General features: G+C 42.6%; 1 protein-coding gene across 2 annotated transcripts; it reads right to left on the bottom strand.

Moving 5' to 3' along the window:
* Positions 1–1,091: 1,091 nt before the first annotated feature.
* Positions 1,092–23,972, bottom strand: LOC110492254 (AMP deaminase 1). 2 transcript variants are annotated; one of them, XM_021566419.2, is made up of 16 exons: positions 23,826–23,967; positions 16,823–16,834; positions 15,779–15,944; positions 13,404–13,569; positions 12,687–12,852; positions 12,347–12,569; positions 7,783–7,912; positions 6,811–7,005; positions 6,436–6,567; positions 6,192–6,355; positions 5,794–5,920; positions 5,375–5,538; positions 5,098–5,218; positions 4,809–4,982; positions 4,492–4,602; positions 1,092–1,639 (listed from the first exon to the last, which is right to left on the bottom strand). In XM_021566419.2, exons 1-16 carry the CDS (start codon positions 23,845–23,847, stop codon positions 1,484–1,486), a joined length of 2,229 nt encoding a protein of 742 aa, XP_021422094.1. In that variant the 5' UTR covers positions 23,848–23,967; the 3' UTR covers positions 1,092–1,483. The 2 variants fall into 2 exon arrangements, with proteins under 2 accessions (XP_021422094.1, XP_021422095.1); XM_021566420.2 differs by lacking the exon at positions 16,823–16,834 and having other exon boundaries at positions 23,826–23,972.
* Between the last annotated feature and the right edge of the window lie 655 nt (positions 23,973–24,627).

Genomic DNA, 24,627 nt, shown 5'->3' with positions numbered 1-24,627 from the left:
CTGGTACACTAGGGATAAGAATGTATTGTAAAATGAAACGACTCAATATCGCTATCGGCCTTGGGATAGCTAACTCATTGATCTTGCTTTGTAGTATACCTCTCTGATCGCAGGCCTGCCATAATTTATTTGTAAATTCATGAAGAGAGGAGTTGTGCTGTTTACATCCAATTAAGATTATCCTAACCAGGATATTTAATTCCATAGATTAACTCAACGAAAATATATCAATCACACCGTGCATGGTTTGTTGGTGAATTAGCTGAAATTAAGATCATTCTTAGGACTTTCTTTCAATAACACCAGCACTTATTTTTTATTAATTGATTGTGACAAAGGATCAGCAATACGTTACTGATCATTAGTAGCAGCTCATCAGCAAATTAAACATGAGACCAGATAACGGGGACACCAAGCAAAACGCCTAATCTCTGACAGTTAATATTTTGCTTTACTTTTAATTCACTGAATATATTAACGTTACCAGTGTGTTGCTTTCGAGGTCCGCTTGCAGCAAACCCAACTTCTTAAATAGCAAATCAAGTACTGTAATGTAGCAAATTAGACCTGTTCCCTGGGTTTAGTTTTCGACATCAGTATTACCTATATTTTCCGTCTTAGTTGACTCATTACAATTGTTTCCCACAGAAGCAAATCACGATGCCTTCTAAATCGGGCGTTCCATTTCAGTCGCTAGTTCGCGAGCGAGCTAGTTGGCCACACACTAGTCCTAGTTAGCTGATTAGCCGCTATCACCAAAATGTCTTATTTTAGACCAAAAAATTATGTTTTCTTCCAACTACCGTCCACCAATCTTGGACAGCAAGGAATAAGCTGGCACCAAAAAATTAGCTAGTGGCACAACTCGAACCAAATGAGAGTTTTTAGGGGGCTCCATATTGATCCTGGGAGCTAAAACGTCACCAGCTCCTGCTGTCATCGACGACCGGATGGAGGAGGCAGATTGACACAATCACAGGAATATGTCATTTGTATCCCCTCTGAAATAAGCAATTGACCGGGCAAGGGCATCAATTTAAGCAAATCAATTCAGTCATGGTTTGGTTTGACAAAAGATATTCATACAGAAATCAAATTAAACCATTTGGCATTTTATTTATTTGTTTTAAATCCTTATTGTAATTGTGTCATCCCACAATATGGCACATTAAGCATGAAATGTGTTTTCACATAAACAAGTAAAAGAACAGTGAAACCAATTAAATGAAAAGATGGAATACATCATACAGGATGATCACTATATATGCAACATGTATGTTACATTTATGTTAAATTAAACATATGTTACATTTAACGGAGTTGAACACAGCCACAAGATAACACTAAAAGCACACGACCCATTCTAATAATTAGACCATGTGGTTTGCCATGGAGAGAACACTAGTACACAATAAGGGTTTGTCTTAAAGAATCGATACATTTAGCAGGGGCTGTCAACATAAAACATTAAATCTAAGATTTATCAGTCAGTCTTCAGACCCTCCTTGATGAGGTTGAGCTCATAGCACAGTGTCTCGTAGCGATAGGCCATACGGATCTGGGCGACATTGGTCTTGCGGATGTCGTTGCCCTCAGGGCCCTCCTTCAGATAGTCGGCACCCAGAAAGTGAGTCTTCTCCTGTAGATAAAAACCCAAGGCAACAAGGTTCAGACAAAATTTAGCCATGGCAGTCTACGACAGTGTTGTGTAATCCAACACATTGCTTTATTGTGTATTGTAACGTAACAAAATGCTTGACAAGCCTGAAATTAACCATGAATCATGGCATGTCTTGGTAAAAAATATTTACAGTTGAAGTCGGAAGTTTACATACACCTTTGCCAAATACATTTAAACTCAGTTTTTCACAATTCCTGACATTTAATCCTAGTAAAAATTCCCTGTCTTAGGTCAGTTAGGATCACCACTTTATTCTAAGAATGTGAAATGTCAGAATAATAGTAGAGAGAATGATTTATTTCAGCTTTTATTTATTTTATCACATTCCCAGTGGATCAGAAGCTTACATACACTCAATTAGTATTTGGTAGCATTGCCTTTAAATTATTTAACTTGGGTCAAACGTTTCAGGTAGCCTTCCACAAGCTTCCCACAATAATGAGTGAATTTTTGCCCATTCCTCCTGACAGAGCTGGTGTAACTGAGTCAGGTTTGTAGGCCTCCTTGCTCGCACACGCTTTTTCAGTTCTGCCCACACATTTTCTACGGGATTGAGGTCAGGGCTTTGTGATGGCCACTCCAATACCTTGACTTTGTTGTACTTAAGCCATTTTGACACAACTTTGGAAGTATGCTTGGGGTCATTGTCCATTTGGAAGACCCATTTGAGACCAAGCTTTAACTTCCTGGCTGGTGTCTTGAGATGTTGCTTCAAATATATCCACATACTTTTCCCACCTCATGATGCCATCTATTTTGTGAAAGGCACCAGTCCCTCCTGCAGCAAAGCACCCCCAAAACATGATGCTGCCACCCCCGTGCTTCACGGTTGGGATGGTGTCTTCGGCTTGCAAGCCTCCCCCTTTTTCCTCCAAACATAACGATGGTCATTATGGCCAAACAGTTCTATTTTGTATCATCAGACCAGAGGACATTTCTCCAAAAAGTACGATATTTGTCCCCATGTGCAGTTGCATACCGTAGTCTGTCTTTTTTATGGCGGTTTTGGAGCAGTGGTTTCTTCTTTGCTGAGCGGCCTTTTGGGTTATGTCAAATCAAATCAAACTTTATTTTTCACATACACATAGTTAGCAGATGTTAATGCGAGTGTAGCGAAATGCTTGTGCATCTAGTTCAGACAATTCAGTAATTTCCAACTAGTAATCTAACCTAACAATTTCACAACAATTACATTAAACACATAAGTGTAAAGGAATTAATAAGAATATGTACATAAAAAAATATATGAATGAGTGATGGTATAGAACAGCATAGGCAAGATGCTGTGGATGGTATAGAGTACAGTATATACATATGAGATGAGTAATGTAGGGTATGTAAACATTATATAAAATGGCATTGTTTAAAGTGGCTAGTGATACATTACATCAAGATGCAGTAGATGGTATAGAGTACAGTATATACATATGAGATGAGTAATGTAGGGTATGTAAACATTATATAAAATGGCATTGTTTAAAGTGGCTAGTGATACATTACATCAAGATGGCAAGATGCAGTAGATGGTAGAGAGTACAGTATATACATATGAGATGATTAATGTAGGGTATGTAAACATTATATGAAGTGTCATTGTTTAAAGTGGCTAGTGATACATTTATTACATCCATTTTTCCAGTGGCTGTAGTGGAGTCAGTATGTTGGCAGCAGCCACTCAATGGTAGTGATGGCTGTATAACAGTCTGATGGCCTTGAGATAGAAGCTGTTTTTCAGTCTCTCGGTCCCAGCTTTGATGCACCTGTACTGACCTCGCCTTCTGGATGATAAGCGGGGTGAACAGGCAGTGGCTCGGGTGGTTGTTGTCCTTGATTATCTTTTTGGCCTTCCGGTGACATTGGGTGGTGTAGGTGTCCTGGAGGGCAGGTAGTTTGCCCCTGGTGATGCGTTGTGCAGACCTCACTACCCTTTGGAGAGCCTTATGGTTATGGGCGGAGCAGTTGCCGTACCAGGCGGTGATACAGCCCGACAGGATGCTCTCGATTGTGCATCTGTAAAAGTTTGTGAGTGTTTTTGGTGATGTCGATATAGGACTCGTTTTACTGTGGATATAGATACATTTGTACCTGTTTTCTCCAGCATCTTCACAAGGTCCTTTGCTGTTGTTCTGGGATTGATTTGCACTTTTCACACCAAAGTACGTTCATCTCTAGGAGACAGAACGCATCTCCTTCCTGAGCAGTATGACGGTTGTGTGGTCCCATGGTATTTATACTTGCGTACTATTGTTTGTACAGATGAACGTGGTACCTTCAGGCATTTGGAAACATACTTGTGGAGGTCTACAATTTTTGTTCTGAGGTCTTGGTTGATTTCTTTTGATTTTCCCATGATGTCAAGCAAAGAGGCACTGAGTTTGAAGGTAAGCCTTGAAATACATCCACAAGTACACCTCCAATTGACTCAAATGATGTCAATTAGCCTATCAGAAGCTTCTAAAGCCTTGACATAATTTTCTAGAATTTTCCAAGCTGTTTAAAGGCACAGTCAACTTAGTGTATGTAAACTTCTGACCCACTGGAATTGTGATACAGTGAATTATAAGTGAAATAATCTGTCTGTAAACAATTGTTGGAAAAATGACTTGTGTCATGCACAAAGTAGATGTCCTAACCGACTTGTCAAAACTATAGTTTGTTAGTGGTTGTGGTTGAAAAACAAGTTTTAATGACTCCAACCTAAGTGTATGTAAACTTCTGACTTCAACTGTATATATATATACTGACAATAAATTGTGGGTCTCTGAAGCAGTGTATTGTTTATCCTGTTTGTCGTCTGTTGGGTTTGTTACCTCATTAGACAGGCCACTCTGCAGCACACTATTCCTGGAGATCTCACACATGTCACAGGTGCTGAGCTTGAACACCTGAGCTGCAATGGCGTACTCCTCCATCAGGGGCTCCTGAGGACACAGTCAGAGCAGAGTGAGCTGGGCATCTTGCTTACTCTCTATCAACCATTGCCATTTTGAACTTAAAGGTTAAACCAATGAACCCTAGGTCAGTTGATTGGCACGAAATGCACCAACATGAACCAAGAGAGCCCCAAACATACATATCATCCTACACAACACAGACAGTACCGAACGGGAACCCAGTTTGGCCTCACCTTGGTGTAGTGGAACTGCATAGGGTCATCAGTGGACAGGGAGACGATCAGGCCCTTCTTGAGGAACTCCAGAACAGGATTCTTGGCATACTCCAGGAAGAGACTGTTGTTGCTGAGTGGAGACATGGCAATGGGAATCTGGGCCAGGAAGTAGAGGTACTGCAACACGGGGCTCTGTTGGGTGGGAGTGTTAAATACAAACATCAACATTAAGACCGTAGGAGTTAGTTGTGTCATGTGTTGATGGTGCCAAAGAGAGAAGGCTATTTTGTTTGGCGAGGTTACTGACCTTCTTGAGATTGAGGCCGTGAGAGATGTTGTCAGCGGTCATGAAGGAGGCCAGCAGATGGGTGACGGCTCCAGCCTCTCCACAGTGGGGCCTGAACTGGAAGGTGTTCATTCCCCTAGCTCTAGGAAGCAAACATAAACACAGACTCAGAGACAGAATGATGGCCATGCACTCTAAGACACTGATAATGACACGGGTGTATCATGTTTGATTTGTACTTTTTCTGAAACAATTTCTTGAAGGACATGTGGATTGTGATTTGACATGTGATACTCACTTGCGTAGCTGGTTGATCATAGTGATGTTGGCATACATGTAGTAGATGTAGTAGCTGTAGGAGGGGTTCTTGACAATGTCCCACTCCTCTGGCTTGGGGCTCTTGGTGCAGAACATGTGACCACTGTGCTTGGACTCGTCATCCACACTGTCGAATCCTGTCACCTACAGAATAGAGAAAGATGGAGAATTAAGAGATTGCCTTGAAATTCAATACTTTTTCGACATACCAATCTTTCTTTTTATAAAGTGATTGAAAATGTCAAATTTAAAAAATCTAATTTCTCCCTTCTGAAAACATTTCCATCAAGGCTGGAGAACAATCATGAATTAGGACATTCGAGTGAAATACCCCTTGAAATTATAAATAAAACATGTAAACCTCCTTTATCCCTGGTCTCTCATGCCAGTCTTACTCACATGCTTGAGGAAGATGCTGAGCTCAGGGTTGGCGTGGGGTTCGATGGTGGCCTGGAAAATAGGCATGAAGATGTTCTCCAGCATCTTTCCAAAGTGGGGCACAAAGTTCCTGCCTCTAAAGATGTCACTGAGGTGGAAGTACAGAGAATGAGCAGTTAGAAGTTAGTCAGACATTATTCTAAATGCACAAATATCATTATTTAGAGAGGCGTTTAAAAATATATTCTGTTCAGGTTTTGTTTTTTACTTTGAGTGCCAACATGACGCTCATAAAATAGTATAATTTTTTACTGTGTTTGCCAAACAAGTATTTCTAACACGTCCTGAAGAATCTAATCGTAAAAAGGGTACAGAAAGAGGGAAGTACATTCACTGATGAACAGAGGGATAGAACTTACTAGATCCTGGGCACTTGAATCATCCACTTGAGTTGAGGGGAGAAGACTCTATGCTTGTTGAACCAGCCGGAGAGCTTGGTCCACTCGTTAGGATTACAGCCATAGATGGAAAGACGGGGCTCAGCATATTGGTACCTGGCATCCTCCAGGTCAGATGCCACTTCCTGGGTGCGAAAAAAAACGGAGAATTAGTAATTAAGCAGTGTTTACAAAAGGGATACTAACTCAGCCATAGCAGTCTAACCTTAATGATCCTGGCAAAGTACTCTCCGTCGATGTGGTTCTCTGTTTTCATGTACAGGTCACGCAGCTCACTGGCTCCCACAGGGTTGTACTTGGCATTGAACTTGTCAAAACGCTGAAAGGTTTGTCTGCCCTTGAGAGAAGAGGGTGAGAGGAGCATGTAAGACCAGGGAATGTACACACTGGCAATGGAAAAATAATACAAATATCAAAGCTGCATATTGTTTCACTATATGCATTTGACTATATAAGCAATCTACGGCTTCTGCCAAGAGGTCTGGAACTTTATTACACAGGAGGTCGTATCACACTTTCACTTTGGCCACAGGACTGCATTTCCCCTTTGAACGCTACACTAGCTAGAGGTAGGACTCACAGCGTGCACATCCAGGGAATCGACAGTGAGATCATAGGGGTGTAGGTTGAGGTTGGCAAACAGTTCCTTCATGGTCACATCTTTGCCCTTAATATTTTGCACTACACGGTCAGCGTCCACCCTGTATGACTTCTTGATGAAGCGCAGGAGGTGCTTCTGGTTCATGCAGGCAGCTGCATGGATGTGGGTGTCTACCTACAACAGCACACACAGGAGTTATGAGAAAAAATAGTTATGAGTTACTTACAAGTTATTATGAGTTCTCTTTGTGGTGTACTGACACTGCTTGAACAACAGGGGGAGCAGAGCACACAACATGTGCTATTTGCAAGCAGAAGCGGAAGTCGCACCCAGGTTGTAGGAAGTTAAAGTAGCCTACTCTAAAGCCCATAGACGTCTTTTGCATTCACAATTATAAGATATCTGTTGAAAGGTCTTTTTTGTAATTTTGTTATTGCTGTCATTTTTATCAATGAAATTAAACTGGTGTAACAGGGTGAATATTTCCCTGTGACAGGCAGTTCTTTTCAGTGTTGAATGTGCTCTGCGATTGACCATGTCTAGGGCCCAAATGTCTAGGTGCAGAAATGGAGGCACTGTGCTTTTACGTTCATGACTAGGGAGGATACAGCTTATGTCAAATTGATGCCAAAAATGTGTTTTTTTGCCAAAAATGCCAAAAATGTGATTTTCCTAACTTTAATCTAATTCTCCTAACCGGCTACAAAAAGTACACTCTGACAAACTGTATACTACCTAGTCAAAACCTGCTTTTACCGGTATTTTCAGAATTATCCACTATTGTTGCTACAGGCAGAAAATCCTAGTAATTGTTCTGTAATTTCCAATCAATAAATCAATGTCTGGTTATGCATGTGTGTTAAGCCAGCACCTTAACCATTACACCAAGAGGTTTTATGTTTAATAAGCTAGGCCAATACTAATATGTTTTGTAAGGTGGCAGCTATCTACCTTCCTGCAGTTGTAGAAGTCCCTATGGGGGTTCAGCTTCAGCTCCTTCATCTCCTCCATCTCGTTCAGCATCTCATGCACGTTGAACTTGGACATGAGGAACTTCAGACGACGGTGACTGTATGTCTTACTGCCACCCAGGAAAGACAGACATAAATGTCATGTGGATCTTGTAAAGTTGTTAGGCATTTCATGGTGTGATATGTAGTCCATATGTTGGATCATTTGTTCCAGACCAGCCATAAGGCTGCATTTACACAGGTAGCCCAATTCTAATCTTTTGCCCAATTATTGGCAAAAGCTGATCTGATTGGTCAAAAGACCAATTAGTGGAAAGAAAAAAAAAGATCAGAAATGGTCTGGCTGTGTAAACGCAGCCTAGGTCACTTGATGCAAGTGTTTAAGCAGGGTTGGATCAAAAGCCACCACATACACACTACTGTGACTCTGCTGGGTTGGAGTTAACCTCGCTCCCAGGCTATTGCACACAGCACATATTACCAAATTCATAGATGCTAAGTACCTTTAGCGTCTATTGATGACGGTATCCTCTTCTAGGGAGACTTATGTGTTAAAATGCTCGAAGCTCTGTCTGAACATGAACACGCATAGCTCGAAGCTCTGTCTGAACATATCTTTAATATCAACGAGAAATCATTTTCAAAAAAACAATTACTACACACCTTTATAGAGTTAGGACCTTAAGGAGTAATGGTAGGCTCGCCTACACCCCTTAAGAGTACATTCTTGGACTAAGTGCAGATAAGCATAGGACACAGTACCGTGAGCTCAGTTGGTAGAGCATGGCACTTGCAACGCCAGGGTTGTGGGTTTGACTCCCATGGGGGACTCGTATGAACAAATAGGAAAATGTATGCACTCAAAGTCGCTCTGGATAAGCACGTCTGCTAAATGACTAAAAATGTAAAAACATCAACGTTTACAAGTTAGCTTAGTGGGAGTGACAACAGAATTCAATGGGCGTGACCTCACTGATTAAAGTATTTGTAATTATATTAACGAATCACACGACTGCTTGGCGTGGCTCCAAATGGAGGCAAGACCCAGGCAGGAACTTGTGTTGCGCACAAGACACGTACCGGGGAGGGTGAAGAGGAAGGGGTTGTGGGAGATGATTGGTTGGTAGATTAAGCCAATGCCTGTGTGTCAGGAGTTTCTCCTGATCATTCTGTATTGGTGATCCCGAGGGGTTTGTGTTGATTATACGGAGATTGTGACAGTTGGTTAAATGGCATCCCTTGAGAAGGCAAGATCAAGATGTATGTCAGGATGTCAGTGCAGTATTATCATAAAGAGACGCATACTTGTCAGTGCAGTATTATCACAAGGAGACATATACTTGTCAGTGCAGTATTATCATAAGGAGACGTATGCTTGGAATATGGAGGAGGAATGGAGGGAAAAAGACAGGCAGAGGAGGTCTAAGAGAGAGAGGGAGGAAGAGGGTGAGCTTGAGTAGGTTAAAAATAGCAAGAAAAAGGGAGATGGTTTTTTAAAGAAGAATGGTAGAAAGTGTAAGCAGAGTGAGCTGAAGACAGGAGGACAAATGGAAGTGAATTAGGTCAAAGTATCGGAGCCCGAGGCTTGCGCTAAGGGTCAGGATAAAATGAGTCTGTGACAGTAGGAGTGAAGTTTTTGGAAAAAGTGGCCCCTGGCCTTTTGGCTGATCCATTTGTGGTTTCAGGGTGCGTGAGTTGGGTGCTGTGGAATTGGCGAGGGTAACCAGAAGTGGTCTTTTGATAATTGTTTGTGTTTCTGCTGGTCAGAGGCAGAAGGTGCTCCGCATTAAACTAATGGGGGCAAAAAATTTGAATTGTTTTGATCTCGAGAAAAGGGTACCATTGAATGGAGTAATTACTGGGGTAGCAGGACATGTAAAAGTTGACCAACTGAAGGGGAAGATTCCCAGAGTTTGTGATGCTCTTCGCAGACAGGGTGGCGTGAGTGGTGAAACAAAAGAGTCATTGTCTGTTCTTTTGAATTTTGATGTTGAGTCTTTGCCCGACAAAGTGATGTTAGGATATACAGTGGGGCAAACAAGTATTTAGTCAGCCCCCAATTGTGCAAGTTCTCCCACTTAAAAAGATGAGAGAGGCCTTTAATTTTCATCATAGGTACACTTCAACTATGACAGACAAAATGAGGAAAAAAAATCCAGAAAATCACATTGTAGGATTTTTAATGAATATATTTGCAAATTATAGTGGAAAATAAGTATTTGGTCACCTACAAACAAGCCAGATTTCTGGCTCTCACAGACCTGTAACTTCTTCTTTAAGAGGCTCCTCTGTCCTCCACTCGTTATCTGTATTAATGACATCCGTTTGAACTTGTTATCAGTATAAAAGACACCTGTCCACAACCTCAAACAGTCACATTCCAAACTCCACTATGGCCAAGACCAAAGAGCTGTCAAAGGACACCAGAAACAAAATTGTAGACCTGCACCAGGCTGGGAAGACTGAATCTGCAATAGGTAAGCAGCTTGGTTTGAAGAAATCAACTGTGGGAGCAATTATTAGGAAATGGAAGACATACAAGACCATTGATAATCTCCCGCGATCTGGGGCTCCACGCAAGATCTCACCCCGTGGGGTCAAAATGATCACAAGAACGATGAGCAAAAATCCCAGAACAACACGGGGGGACCTAGTGAATGACCTGCAGAGAGCTGGGACCAAAGTAACAAAGGCTACCATCAGTAACACACTACGCCGCCAGGGACTCAAATCCTGCAGTGCCAGACGTGTCCCCCTGCTTAAGCCAGTACATGTCCAGGCCCGTCTGAAGTTTGCTGGAGAACATTTGGATGATCCAGAAGAAGATTGGGAGAATGTCATATGGTCAGATGAAACCAAAATATAACTTTTTGGTAAAAACTCAACTCGTCGTGTTTGGGGGACAAAGAATGCTGAGTTGCATCCAAAGAACACCATACCTACTGTGAAGCATGGGGGTGGAAACATCATGCTTTGGGGCTGTTTTTCTGCAAAGGGACCAGGACGACTGATCCGTGTAAAGGAAAGAATGAATGGGGCCATGTATCGTGAGATTTTGAGTGAAAACCTCCTTCCATCAGCAAGGGCATTGAAGATGAAACAGGGCTGGGTCTTTCAGCATGACAATGATCCCAAACACACCGCCCGGGCAACGAAGGAGTGGCTTCGTAAGAAGCATTTCAAGGTCCTGGAGTGGCCTAGCCAGTCTCCAAATCTCAACCCCATAGAAAATCTTTGGAGGGAGTTGAAAGTCCGTGTTGCCCATCAACAGCCCCAAAACATCACTGCTCTAGAGGAGATCTGCATGGAGGAATGGGCCAAAATACCAGCAACAGTGTGTGAAAACCTTGTGAAGACTTGCAGAAAACGTTTGACCTCTGTCATTGCGAACAAAGGCTATATCACAAAGCATTGAGATAAACCTTTGTTATTGACCAAATACTTATTTTCCACCATCATTTGCAAATAAATTCATAAAAAATCCTACAATGTGATTTTCTGGATTTTTCTCATTTTGTCTGTCATTGTTGAAGTGTACCTATGATGAAAATTACAGGCCTCTCTCATCTTTTTAAGTGGGAGAACTTGCACAATTGGTGGCTGACTAAATACTTTTTTGCCCCACTGTATAAGTTATCCTGTACGAACCTTTGTGCTGAATACATTACATTGTTACAGGTGTCAAGCTTATGGGCATGTGTCAGCAGTGTGTAGGAGGGAGGTTCCTAGGTGTGAGAAGTGTGCAGAAGGGCATGAGACAAAGGAATGTATAGCATTGGGGAAAGTAGTGGTATGTGTTAATTGTAGGGGTGCCCATGGGGGTGGGGGTCAGAAATGTCCTGTGTGAGAGAGGCAGGCTGAGGTTTCCAGGGTTAGAGTAATGCAGAAGTTGTCATATGCTGAGGCAGTGAAGAAAGCAGAGGAAGATGGGTCAAAGAGGAGGGATCCTGGGAGGAGTGGTGTGAGTAGTAGATCTGTACCAGTACAGAAGGATAGGACAACAAGTGATATATATTATTCCGTAAGATTGGATTTTTTGCATTTACAGCAATGGTTATCAACTGTCCTGCAGGGATGGAACGTAAGTCACAGAAAATTGAGGTTGTGGTGGCAGCTGCAGAGAGGTATTTGGGTGTGCGAGACTTGACATCAGAAGAGTTACAGAGTGTGTTAAGTGGTGGTGTCCCATCCTTTCAGGTTGTTGGCCTGAGGTAGGACTTAATCGATTTAAATAGTAGAGAAGTGTGGTGTCCTTTTGTATTATTTGTATTTTTTTGTGAGTGTAGTGTTAGATGGTAGGGTACTTGTTTATTTATTTATTCTTTCAAGCAAAGTATAAGGGAGTTGTACTCCAGTCTAGTAGGTGGCGGTAATGCAAAATGTATATGATGCCAACCGCCGTTAAACCTCATCGAATAAGTTCTGTATTGGCTAACCAAGGCCAAGTTTTTCGCTTTGGTCCACCAGACTCTTCGCATTTGGCCGGAAGTGTCTTGTAATGAGATTAGGTTGGAGTTGACCTCTCATTGTGCAGTAAAACTCACGTTGGGCCCTGTGCAATCAGAGCAATGAGGAAGTTCATGTCGTCGATGAAGGTTTCGTAGTGGGGGCCGGGCATGTTCTCGATGGGTTTGTGTTGGTCGGCCTCTGCTGCGTCTTTGTACACGTAGATGACACCGTCCTTCATACGCGCTACCCAGCTCAGGTTTTCGGGCAGGAACTTGGTGTTGAAGGGGTCCTCGCCCTCCTTGGGTGGGGATGTGAAGACTGGCAAACAAAATGGTAGCTGTTAGATACTTTCTTGGCAGTAATCATCTGTCACGAGAAACTACTGCATGCATACCCCAGACATTTACATTCACACTTGCCAGCCTATTCACTTACCTGGTTGCACGGAGTGTTCAGGCTTAAAGGGCTCTCCCTCAATGTCCCTCAGGTACTGGGATGTGGTGAGGGGGAAGCGCTGGTAGGCCAGCCTCATGTACTTCTCTCTGATGGTCAGAGCACGGTACACACCCTTACAGGAAAGCTCAAAGTCATCCATGGTCACCTATGAGTAGCGAGGGGAATGATGGAATAAGTGCCCTGTTCCAATACTTTAAAAAAAAAGCATCCTTCCATCCCTTGAAGTAATCACTGATCTAACACAAATGGATAATTGTCAGCAAGTTGTCAGTTTACAATGGGACCAAATAATTTGATAATATTCATAAGTGGGTTATGTAGTAATGCTTAAGTTGGCAGAGGGGAAAGTGAACAGTTTGATAAGCAGGCCCCACGTCCTCCTAATGATTTCTGCTGTGGGCTCCTAGTCTCCAGTGTAGAGGGATCTATTCCTTGAGGGGGCTTCCCTACAAGAGGTTAATGACCCAGACCCAGAGACACATACTAGCCATAGTGGTCAAGTTCACACCTGAGCCACAAGACATTTACTGCTATTTGAGGGGGAGAGGGAGGAGGCAGCATAGATAGTGTGTTATGTATGCATTTATGAGCGGGTCCATCCTGTTGGACCAGGTCTCTCTTGCAAAGGGGATTTGATCTCAATAAGTCTAACCTGGATAAGAGAGAAACATAGGCTACATAGCTAAGATATATTACCCCAGAGGCGTAGTCTCCAATGATGGCCACTCTCTGGAAGTCAGGCACTTCTAGGTAGGTTGGGGTGTCCATCAACACCTCCGCCACAGGTGCCAGCACCTTCCTGGCCTGGTCACTCATGGACGGAGGCAAAGTCATGGTGCGACACTTTTGTAGTCTCTTCTTACTGCCGAGCAACAGGGGAGGTGCGACAGACAAAGAGTGGATTTAGTGATAAGGTAAAGGGCGAGACATATTGGACATGCCTGGTACACCCAAATTGATGACATATGTCACCCAGCTGAGACGAATGGATTCGGTTCAGTCAGTTATACCGTCGTCCTGATGAGCCCATCCCAGCTAGTTAGTTTATGCTGATTAGCTGGCTTGGCAACAACAGCAGAATGGCGCTAGATAAAACTGATAATATAAAGTGATATTTAGTTCAATCGGCGAGGGAGAAATAACTTGTATTGGTCTCCATCTGGATATCACCGTGACATGCCAATTAAAAGTTCTACAGCTGCACCTTCAAGAGCATCGTGACCGGTTGCATCACTGCCTGGTATGGCAACTGCTCGGGATCTGACCGTAAGGTGCTACAGAGGGTAGTGCATACGGCCCAGTACATCACTGGGGCCAAGCTTCCTGCCATCCAGGACCTATATAATAGGCAGTGTCAGAGGAAAGCCAATAAAATTGTCAGAGACTGCAGTCACCAAAGTCGTAGACTGTTCTCTCTGCTACCGCATTGCAAGTGGTACTGGAGCGCCCATTCCAGGACCAAAAGGCTCCTTAACAGCTTCTACCCCCAAGCCATGAGTCTGCTGAACAATTAATAAAATGGCCACCGGACTATTTCATTTGACACTCCCTCTCCATTTGTTTTGTACACTGCTGCTACATTGACACCCCAACCTACATGTACAAATGACCTCAACTAACCTGTACCCCAACACACTGACTCGGTACCCCTTGTAAATAGCCTCGTTATTGTGTTACTTTTTGAGTTTATTTGGTAAATATTTTCTTAACTCTTCTTGGACTGCACTGTTGGTTAAGGGCTTGTAAGTAAGCATTTCACAGTAAGGTCTACACTTGTTGTACTCGGCACATGTGACAAATAAAGTTTGATTTGATTAAAGTTTGATTTGATTAGCTAACGTAACGACAAGCTGGTGCGAATGACCAGTGCAAAGGTCTGTTTTCGAAGTGCTTCCCACTGGGCATTTGTATCACGTCGCTGGCGGTAGCTAATGTCATTAGAACGACTGACTGAATTGAATTTGTTCATCACCATTCAAGCGTGACATAGAGCTTGTTGTAGTCCTAAAAAACAGAAACGAGTTACCTCTGGTTCGTTCAGCCATTCCTATGGTTTTTGAGATAAACGCCGAGGTTAACACAGGCTTAGGAAATCTTAAGTTTTGTCCTTTAATATAAGTCAGTTACCATGACCTTTATGAATTATGAAGCCTTTGTGCTTTACGTGCTTTTCACAATTATGTACATGCTTCAAAATTCACAAAAAGTTACGTTATCTGATGAAGATGATCATAGAACAAAACGTATAAGATCTAAGCCCGTGTTTACCACAGAAATGAAGGCTATTCCATGAGAGAAATTTACAAGAAACTGATGATCTCGTACAACGCTGTGTACTACTCCCTTCACAGAACAGCGCTTTATCAAACTAGACACTCGAATGTACTTGTGCTCTTGCTCAGTTATGCACCGGGGCCTCCCACTCCTCTTTCTATTCTGGTTAGAGCCAGTTTGCGCTGTTCTGAGAAGGGAGTAGTACACAGCGTTGTACGAGATCTTCAGTTTCTTGGCAATTTCTCACATCGAATAGCCTTCATTTCTCAGAACAAGAATAGACTGACGAGTTTCAGAAGAAAGTTATTTGTTTCTGGCCATTTCGAGCCAATAATTGAACCCACAAATGATGAGGCTCCAGATGCTCAACTAGTCTAAAGAAGGCCAGTTTTATTGCTTCTTTAATCAGAACAACAGTTTTCAGCTGTGCTAACATAATTGCAAAAGGGTTTTCTAATGATCAATTAGCCTTTTAAAATTGTAAACTTGGATTAGTTAACACAACGTTAACACAACGATTAGTTAACACAACAGGAGTGATGGTTGCTGATAACGGGCCTCTGTATGCCTATGTAGATATTCCATTAAAAAAATCTGTTGTTTCCAGCTACAACAGTCATTTACAACATTAACAATGTCTACACTGTTATTTTAATGGACAAAGAATGTGCTTTTCTTTCTATAACAAGGACAAACTTTTGAACGGTAGTGTATATAAGTTGATGAAATGCCATGTGCGTCCACTTATATCAGGAGTAAACCCTCTATTTCACATCTTCCTCTCTGCTAATACTCACCGTTTCTCAGTATCTTCTTCAGTCTGCAGGTGGTAGGCCATTTCCTGTTTAAGGATGGGACAGTCATCTTGCTCTTCAAACAAGGAAATCTCATCACGGACGCCCTCACCTTTGGTCTCAGATGCAAAGACTTCCTCTGCAAAGGCACGCATGTGCTCATCGGTCTCTGGCAGAAACATTTACAAACGTGTTACAAACCCCGTTTTGCTGTAAGGTAATACAAGTTACAAGTTACTAAGTGTGCACTTTTCTTATGTCATATGCCATATCACATTTTGTTTCCCAAAAGCTTTTAAGTGCACTACACAGGACATGATGCAATGAAATGGACAACATGGAGCGCTGAAACAAGCACTGAACATGAAACAAGCCATCAACAGCATAGATACAACAGGTGTGAATGATCAAGAAAGCTAGGATGGTCAAATCCATCATGATTTAAATGATTGCTTGAAATGATCTTGTAAACAACAAGGTAGTACCACAGAGGGAAACATTAGACATACCTTACTGCAGTTGAAAACACTCTCCAGCAGCGCATGCTTTGTGTGTGTATAAGACCAAGCAGAACTTGGTCCAACGTCAACTCCCACAGCTCTGATCACTAGCTTGGACTGGTAACACAAGGTTCCATGCACACAGAGCTACAGTAATCCAGCACAAACAATAGGGCCCGACGACTCACATAAACACTCAAAGGCTTGCTCTACTGATACATCAAATATATACAGTACAAAAAAAACAGCCTTCTAGAGCCAAACAAGATAAAAGAGGCTGTGATACTACACAACTGCAGAAACTCTTGGCCTATCTTGTTCATGGAGTCAGAGTATCTCTGGACTCAACAAGGCCCAGAAACCTCATGCACCATCAGACTGATACAGTTATTGACTCATTCATTTGTCTAGCATCCACTGCAAACTCTATTCTATGACAAATAAGTGAGTGAATGAATGTTGGCAGTCACACATTTCAATGGTGGGACATAGACGCAGGGTCAGGCTACTCTAGGATTGCTGTCTTCTTCTCACCCTTCATACTTACTTTGACCTGATACTGCATTCCACAGCAGGAGAGAAGAGGATAAACCAAAAGGCAACCAATGAAACAAAATAAAAGTCAGGTTACGGATTAAATGAATGAGTTAGATAATGTTAATACACATTAAAATGAATGAGACACCCTTCCCTGGTCTGTTTTATTTGATCAAACGACGGAAAACCCTTTCCCCATTTAGAGATGCAACATGTAACCATCCAAGGATTCAGCATGAGATAATGAACATAATGAAAGTCAATTGAGTTAACTCATGAATGTGTTGATAAAATACTAACAATGAATCACAACATGACTGAAAAGACACAACAAAATCATCTAAAGTGGCAATGGATGTTTATCGAGGTTAAACATTAATTAACAAGCATGAAATTACTTACAGAAGTAAGTAAGGTCATTGTTTTTGGTAGAATATGAATCACAATATTTAGGGAACATGTTACGTTTAAATTAAGGTTATTGCAAAACAGTATGTCTTGGTTCTAAAATAGTGGTCAGTCAGACACTGGTTAATTTCTAATGTTAGATGGTTCCTCCTCCCCCTGACAGTAGCATATGGGCCAAGATTAACTGTAATCTATGGTTTGTTTGTTTGTTTTTTACCAGCTATTAAAAACTTAAGTTAAATTTAGCCAATGCTAGATAAAATCAAAATGATAGGGGCATGCATTCAATTTTCTAAAATCCATGGCCAAATTATTTCAAATCAACTTGGTTTGATGTGGTGATTTGGCCTTTTCTTATTTTTTTTAAAAATTTTATTTTACATTGCATGAATGTACCCCTATGAATGTACCCCTATGGAATGTACCCCTATGAATGTACCCCTATGAATGTACCCCTATGGAATGTACCCTTATGGAATGTACCCCTATCACTTACATGGAGTTTTAGCTAGCGTTGGCTAAAGTTAGCTGAAGTTTGTAGTAGCTGTAATGAAAACCGAACTATGGATTACAGTATCTCCTAGCCCATAGACTACTTTCAAGGTGAGGAACCATCCAACGTTGAGTTGTAAAATACTGAACTTCTCCTTTAAACCCAACTTTTAATATAGATTCTCTATTGAGCATGCATTTTAGTCTAGTAGTAGGCTTAACGGAATTATTAATGTTGTATCTCTAAGATCCATGCAAAGAGTAGAATCATCCATGAGATTCCCAACATTCAGGGAACGGGGGAAAGAAAACATTTACTCATCCCTTCACAGCACAAACAAGTCTGGAGAACCAAGAGCATCGTGTCTGTTGAGTTTCCTGTCATGCATTCCCATGTACAGTGACTCACTGAGACAGGCCACCTTTGATTAATTTATTCTCTATACCCCCTTATACTCAACTGGCGGACCGGATCCGGACCCAGAACAGGGTCAATAGGCCGGTAAATAAAACAATTAAAAATAATATAAACACACATTAGACATGGAAGAATGCATAGAATTGCAGAAAATGAGCTTTAAAACAATAACATTTTCTCTCCAACAAAAGGGGTGTGAAGAGTTTGGGGTTGCATGGGTTGGCGAGGTGGGGGTCTGTTACTACGCCGATAATTGACATTATCCATCCAGACGTTTGCCACCTAGGAAATGTGTGTGAACGGAACTTCTCAAATAGTACTTGAGTACTCCTGCTCTATACGTTATCCTTGGATGAAGAAAAAATGTTTTTAATCTGTTTCACCTCTCTTGTGCTTGTCTCCACCCCCCTCCAGGTGTCACCCATTTCCCACATTATCCCCTGTGCATTTATATCAGTGTTTTTTGTTGGTCTGTTGCTAGTTTGTCTTGTCTCGTCAAGTCTACCAGCGTGTTTTATCCCGTGTGCTTTTTCTCTCTAGTCCCTGTTTTCTAAACTCAGCAAAAAAAGAAACGTCCTCTCACTGTCAACTGCATTTATTTTCAGCAAACTTAACGTGTAAATATTTGTATGAACATACCAAGATTCAACAACAAAGACATAAACTGAACAAGTTCCACAGACATGTTACGAACATAAATGGAATAATGTGTTCCTGAACAAAGGGGGGGTCAAAATCAATAGTAAAAGTTAGTATCTGGTGTGGCCACCAGCTGCATTAAGTACTGCAGTGCATCTCCTCCTCATGGACTGCACCAGATGTGCCAGTTCTTGCTGTGAGATGTTAACCCACTCTTCCACCAAGGCACCTGCAAGTTCCTGGACATTTCTGGGGGAATGGCCCTAGCCCTCACCCTCCAATCCAGCAGGTCCCAAACGTGCTCAATGGGATTGAGATCCGGGCTCTTCGCTGGCCATGGCAGAACACTGACATCCCTGTCTTGCAGGAAATCACGCACAGAACGAGCAGTATGGCTGGTGGCATTGTCATGCTGGAGGGTCATGTCAGGATGAGCCTGCAGGAAGGGTACCACATGAGGGAAGAGGATGTCTTCCCTGTAATGCACAGCATTGAGATTGCCTGCAATGACAACGAGCTCAGTCCGATGATGCTGTGACACACCACCCCAGACCATGACGGCCTCTCCACCTCCAAATCGATCCTGCTCCAGAGTACAGAACTCAGTGTAACGCTCATTCCTTCGACGATAAACGCGAATCCGACCATCACCCCTGGTGAGACAAAACCGCGACTCGTCAGTGAAGAGCACTTTTTTCCGGTCCTGTCTGGTTCAGCGATGGTGGGTTTGTGCCCATAGGCGACATTGCTGCCAGTGATGTCTGGTGAGGACCTGCCATACAACAGGCCGACAAGCCCTCAGTCCAGCATCTCTCAGACAATTGCGGACAGTCTGAGCACTGACGGAGGGGTTGTGCATTCCTGGTGTAACTCGGGCAGTTGTTGTTGTCATCCTATACCTGTCCTGCAGGTGTGATGTTCGGATGTACTGATCCTGTGCAGGTGTTGTTACACGTGGTCTGCCACTGCAAGGACAATCAGCTGTCTGTCCTGTTTCTCTGTAGCGCTGTCTTAGGCATCTCACAGTATGGATATTGCAATTTATTGCCCTGACCACATCTGCAGTCCTCATTCCTCTTGCAGCATGCCTAAGGCACGTTCACACAGATGAGCAGGTTGTTTTTCAGTAGAAAGGCCTCTTAAGGTCACAGTTATGAAAACTAAATTGCCTACCGTCTGTAAGCTATTAGTGTCTTAATTGAACAAGCATGGGAAACAGTGTTTAAACCCTTTACAATGAAGATCTGTGAAGTTATTTGGGATTTTATGAATCATCTTTGAAAGACAGGGTCCTGTAAAAGGGACGTTTATTTTTTTTGCTGAGTTTAGTTCTTTTAGTTTTGACCTTTCTACCTGAGCCTGCCTGCCGTTCTGTACATTTCTGACACTGCCCTGGATTACTGACCTCTGCCTGCCCTGACCCCGAGCCTGCCTGCCGTTCTGTACATTTCTGACACTGCCCTGGATTACTGACCTCTGCCTGCCCCGACCCCGAGCCTGCCTGCCGTTCTGTACATTTCTGACACTGCCCTGGATTACTGACCTCTGCCTGCCCCGACCCCGAGCCTGCCTGCTGTTCTGTACCTTACTGACTCTGCCGTGGATTTCTGACCTCTGCCTGCCCCGACCCCGAGCCTGCCTGCCGTTCTGTACATTTCTGACACTGCCCTGGATTACTGACCTCTGCCTGCCCCGACCCCGAGCCTGCCTGCTGTTCTGTACCTTACTGACTCTGCCCTGGATTACTGACCTCTGCCTGTACCTGTCATTTGCCTGACCCCTATTTTGTTAATAAACATTTGTGAATCGAACTGTCTGCATCTGGGTCTTATCCTGAGCCTTGATAGTACGAACTGGCCATGACTGACTCAACAGACTCGGACCAGCTCCGCAACGCCATCTCCTATCTAGGAGCATCACTGGGAGACACAAGGAGTTACTTCGAGATCTTATGGAAGGATTCCAGACCTTGGCGGAATGCCATGACCATGCCTTGAATATATTGCTGGAGCAATTCTGCAGATTTTCTGTTAGGCAACAATGCCCTCTTATGATTAGAATTACACTCAGTAACTTGTTAGTCTTACAGGGTGCTGATGGTGATGATACAGTTCTATTCAGAACTGGTATTCCAAGGAAGACATCACATGACCCAGCTGTTTAACATAATGTTTGGATAACAATAGCCTAAGAACAAAAAATATCAGAAATGGGCTACTTGTCTAAACACAGCTTAAAAGGCATCACACACATACAGTTGAGTCGGAAGTTTACATACACTTAGGTTGGAATCATTAAAACATTTTTTTCAACCACTCCACAAATTTCTTGTTAACAAACTATAGTTTTGGCAAGTCGGTTAGGACATCTACTTTGTGCATGACACAAGTCATTTTTTCAACAATTGTTTACAGACAGATTATTTCAATTATCATTGACTGTATCACAATTAAAGTGGGTCAGAAGTTTACATACACTAAGTTGACTGTGCCTTTAAACAGCTTGGAAAATTCCAGAAAATTATGTAATGGCTTTAGAAGCTTCTGATAGGCTAATTGACATCATTTCAGTCAATTGGAGGTGTACCTGTGGATGTATTTCAAGGCATACCTTCAAAACCAGTGCCTCTTGGGAAAATCAAAAGAAATCAGCCAAGACCTCAGAATTGTTTTTGTAGATCTCCACAAGCCTGGTTCATCCTTGGGAAAAATTTCAAAATGCCCGAAGGTACCACGTTCATCTGTACAAACAATAGTACGTAAGTATAAACACCATGGGACCACGCAGCCGTCATACCGCTCAGGAAGGAGATGCATTCTGTCTCCTAGAGATGAACGTACTTTGGTGTGAAAAGTGCAAATCAATCCCAGAACAACAGCAAAGGATCTTGTGAAGATGCTGGAGGAAACAGGTACAAATGTATCCACAATAAAACGAGTCCTATAATGACATAAGCTGAAAGGACGCTCAGCAAGGAAGGAGCCACTGCTCCAAAACTGCCATTAAAAAAGCCAGACTACGGTTTGCAACTGCACATGGGGACAAAGATCGTACTTTTTGGAGAAATGTCCTCTGGTCTGATGAAACAAAAATAGAACTGTTTGGCCAAAATGACCATTGTTATGTTTCGTGGAAAAAGGGGGAGGTTGCAAGCTGAAGAAAACCATCCCAAACAGGACGCACGGGGGTGGCAGCATCATGTTGTGGGGGTGCTTTGCTGCAGCAGGGGCTGGTGCACTTCACAAAATAGATGGCATCATGAGGAAAGACAATGATGTGGATATATTGAAGCAACATCTCAAGACATCAGTCAGGAAGTTAAAGCTTGGTCACAAATGGGTCTTCCAAATGGACAATGACCCCGAGCATAATTCCAAAGTTGTGGCAAAAATGGCTTAAAGACAACAAAGTCAAGGTATTGGAGTGGCCATCATAAAGTCCTGATATCAATCCTATAGAAAATGTGTGGGCAGAACTGAAAATGCGTGTGCAAGCAAGGAGGCCAACAAACCTGACTCAGTTACACCAGCTCTGTCAGGAGGAATGTGCCAAAATTCACCCAACTTATTGGGAAGCTTGTGGAAGGCTACCTGAAACGTTTGACCCAAGTTCAACAATTTAAAGGCAATGCTACCAAACACTAATTGAGTGTATGTAAACTTCTGACCCACTGGGAATGTGATGAAATAGATAAAAGCTGAAATAAATAATTCTCTCTACTATTATTCTGACATTTCACATTCTTAAAATAACGTGGTGATTCTAATTTTTTACGAGGATTAAATGTCAGGAATTGTGAAAAACTGAGTTTAAATGTATTTGGCTAAGGTGTATGTAAACTTCCGACTTCAACTGTAGTGGTCCACATCCATGTTCAATATAACATATAGTCATGTCTATATGTTACAGAAATACTGGACCTGGGAAGACTCCCCAACACTCTGAAGTATTTTGTAATTTTGGATTGCTTGTCCATAGGTAGAGGTTCAAATTACGCCTTAATGACTTCGTATTAAAGCTGTCAAGCCAATTCTCTGCCCACCAATTATAACGTCAGAGTGGTACTGACAGACAAACAAGTGCCTCAATGGGAATTTATCACCTGAACAGTTGGCTAGTCTGTGCTCATGACCTGGTGCGACTGGATTTGTCAGTCAACATATCAAGGCTTTCTGATATTGAGTCAAATTGAGATTAGGAACTTTTATCCTTTATAAATCTTTACAATTAACATTTCTGAATGGATTGTCTGAAAGAAAAATGATTCTGACAAAACACGAGGGGACAAATCAGCAGAGGTAAGTGACCATCAAATTAGAGTTACCAACACATATTTAGAGTTTGACGTTCACAATAAAATATGGGTAGTCTATTAAAGGTCAACTGCCCTTTACTGGCCTATATGGCATCGATAGGAGCCAAACATTTATACTAGTGTCAAAATGTACTACAAAGTGTAAATAGGATCATTTTGGTCGTAAAGTCAGTCTCGTCCAAAACGGAGTATGGTTAGTCACTGCTTCATGACTTACTTGAGGATTTGGTTTGGATGACAATTATGTCAACAATTAATTCCCCCTTTTGCCTATTAACATGTGTGGTGGTTTTCTGTTAAAAGACAACTCAGGTTCGCTTTGCATGGCCCGGTGCCCCGGGTGGGCAGAGACCTCTCCTTAGGATGACCAATGGAATGGTCAAAAATAAGCAAACCCAGCCCACCCAGGTCACGCAAAATGAACTTGCTAGCATTTCTTAATGATCATTGTTGAAACACTAGGTTTAATCAGGAAGTGCAGTCACCCTTTAATAACAAGCTTTTAAATAAATATAAACCCTGGAAGATTATGATTAGAGCGAGAAATCATTGTACTTGAATAAAGGCTATTTACGAAAGAACTACGTTTTCATATATAAAATACTGCACTCTGGAAATCTGTGTTCTACTGGCTACAATGCCGCATGACAGGACTACCAACAATCTCAGGCCTGGGCATGGCTTGGAAGTGGGGCAGCAGTCTGTCAATACAAAGGCAGTGGCACCCACCAGACGACTCACCTGGCATATTGACTTTAGGCATGGTTCCCTTCCACAAACTCGATCCCTGAGGACTGGCAAAGCTGGTCAGCTACTGGACTGGTGTAGCGGGAAGTGTGGAGCCCTCTGCCTCTCCAATGCAATATGAAACTGTGCTTGCGCTGTGTAACCAGAGCTTGCTGTGCCCACACTGGATGCATGACAGAGGATTCCGCGTCACCACTCTATTTTAAGTTTTAACATGCCAAGTCTCACTGACTAGTACACATAGCGGGAGAGAGGGTGAGGGTCTGGTGTTACAAGTTCAAAAGCACACACTCATTTGTGTCACTTTAGTGGGTTGAGTCACTGGCGTGATCTTCCTGTCCGGGTTGGAGCCCCCCATTTGGTTGTGACGTGGCGGAGATCTTGGTGGGCTATACTCGGCCTTGTTTCAGGATGGTAAGTTGGTGGTTGAAGTATCCCTCTAGTGGTGTGGGGGCTATGCTTTGGCAAAGTGGGTGGGGTTATATCCTGCCTGTTTGGCCCTATCCGGGGGTATCGTCAGATAGGGCCACAGTGTCTCCCGACCCCTCCTGTCTCAGCCTCCAGTATTTATGCTGCAGTAGTTTGTGTTGGGGGGCTAGGGTCAGTCTGTTATATCTGGAGTATTTCTCCTGTCTTATACGGTGTCCTGTGTGAATTTAAGTATGCTCTCTCTAATTCTCTCTCTCGTTCTTTCTTTCTTTCTCTCTTTCTTTCTCTCTCTCGGAGAACCTGAGCCCTAGGACCATACCTCAGGACTACCTGGCCTGATGACTCCTTGCTGTCCCCGGTCCACCTG

This window comes from Oncorhynchus mykiss, chromosome 16 (genome assembly GCF_013265735.2).
Source record: "Oncorhynchus mykiss isolate Arlee chromosome 16, USDA_OmykA_1.1, whole genome shotgun sequence".
Taxonomy (NCBI): Eukaryota; Metazoa; Chordata; class Actinopteri; order Salmoniformes; family Salmonidae; genus Oncorhynchus; species Oncorhynchus mykiss.
Note: the sequence above shows the minus strand (reverse complement) of the source record. Positions and strands in the feature narration are given on the sequence as shown.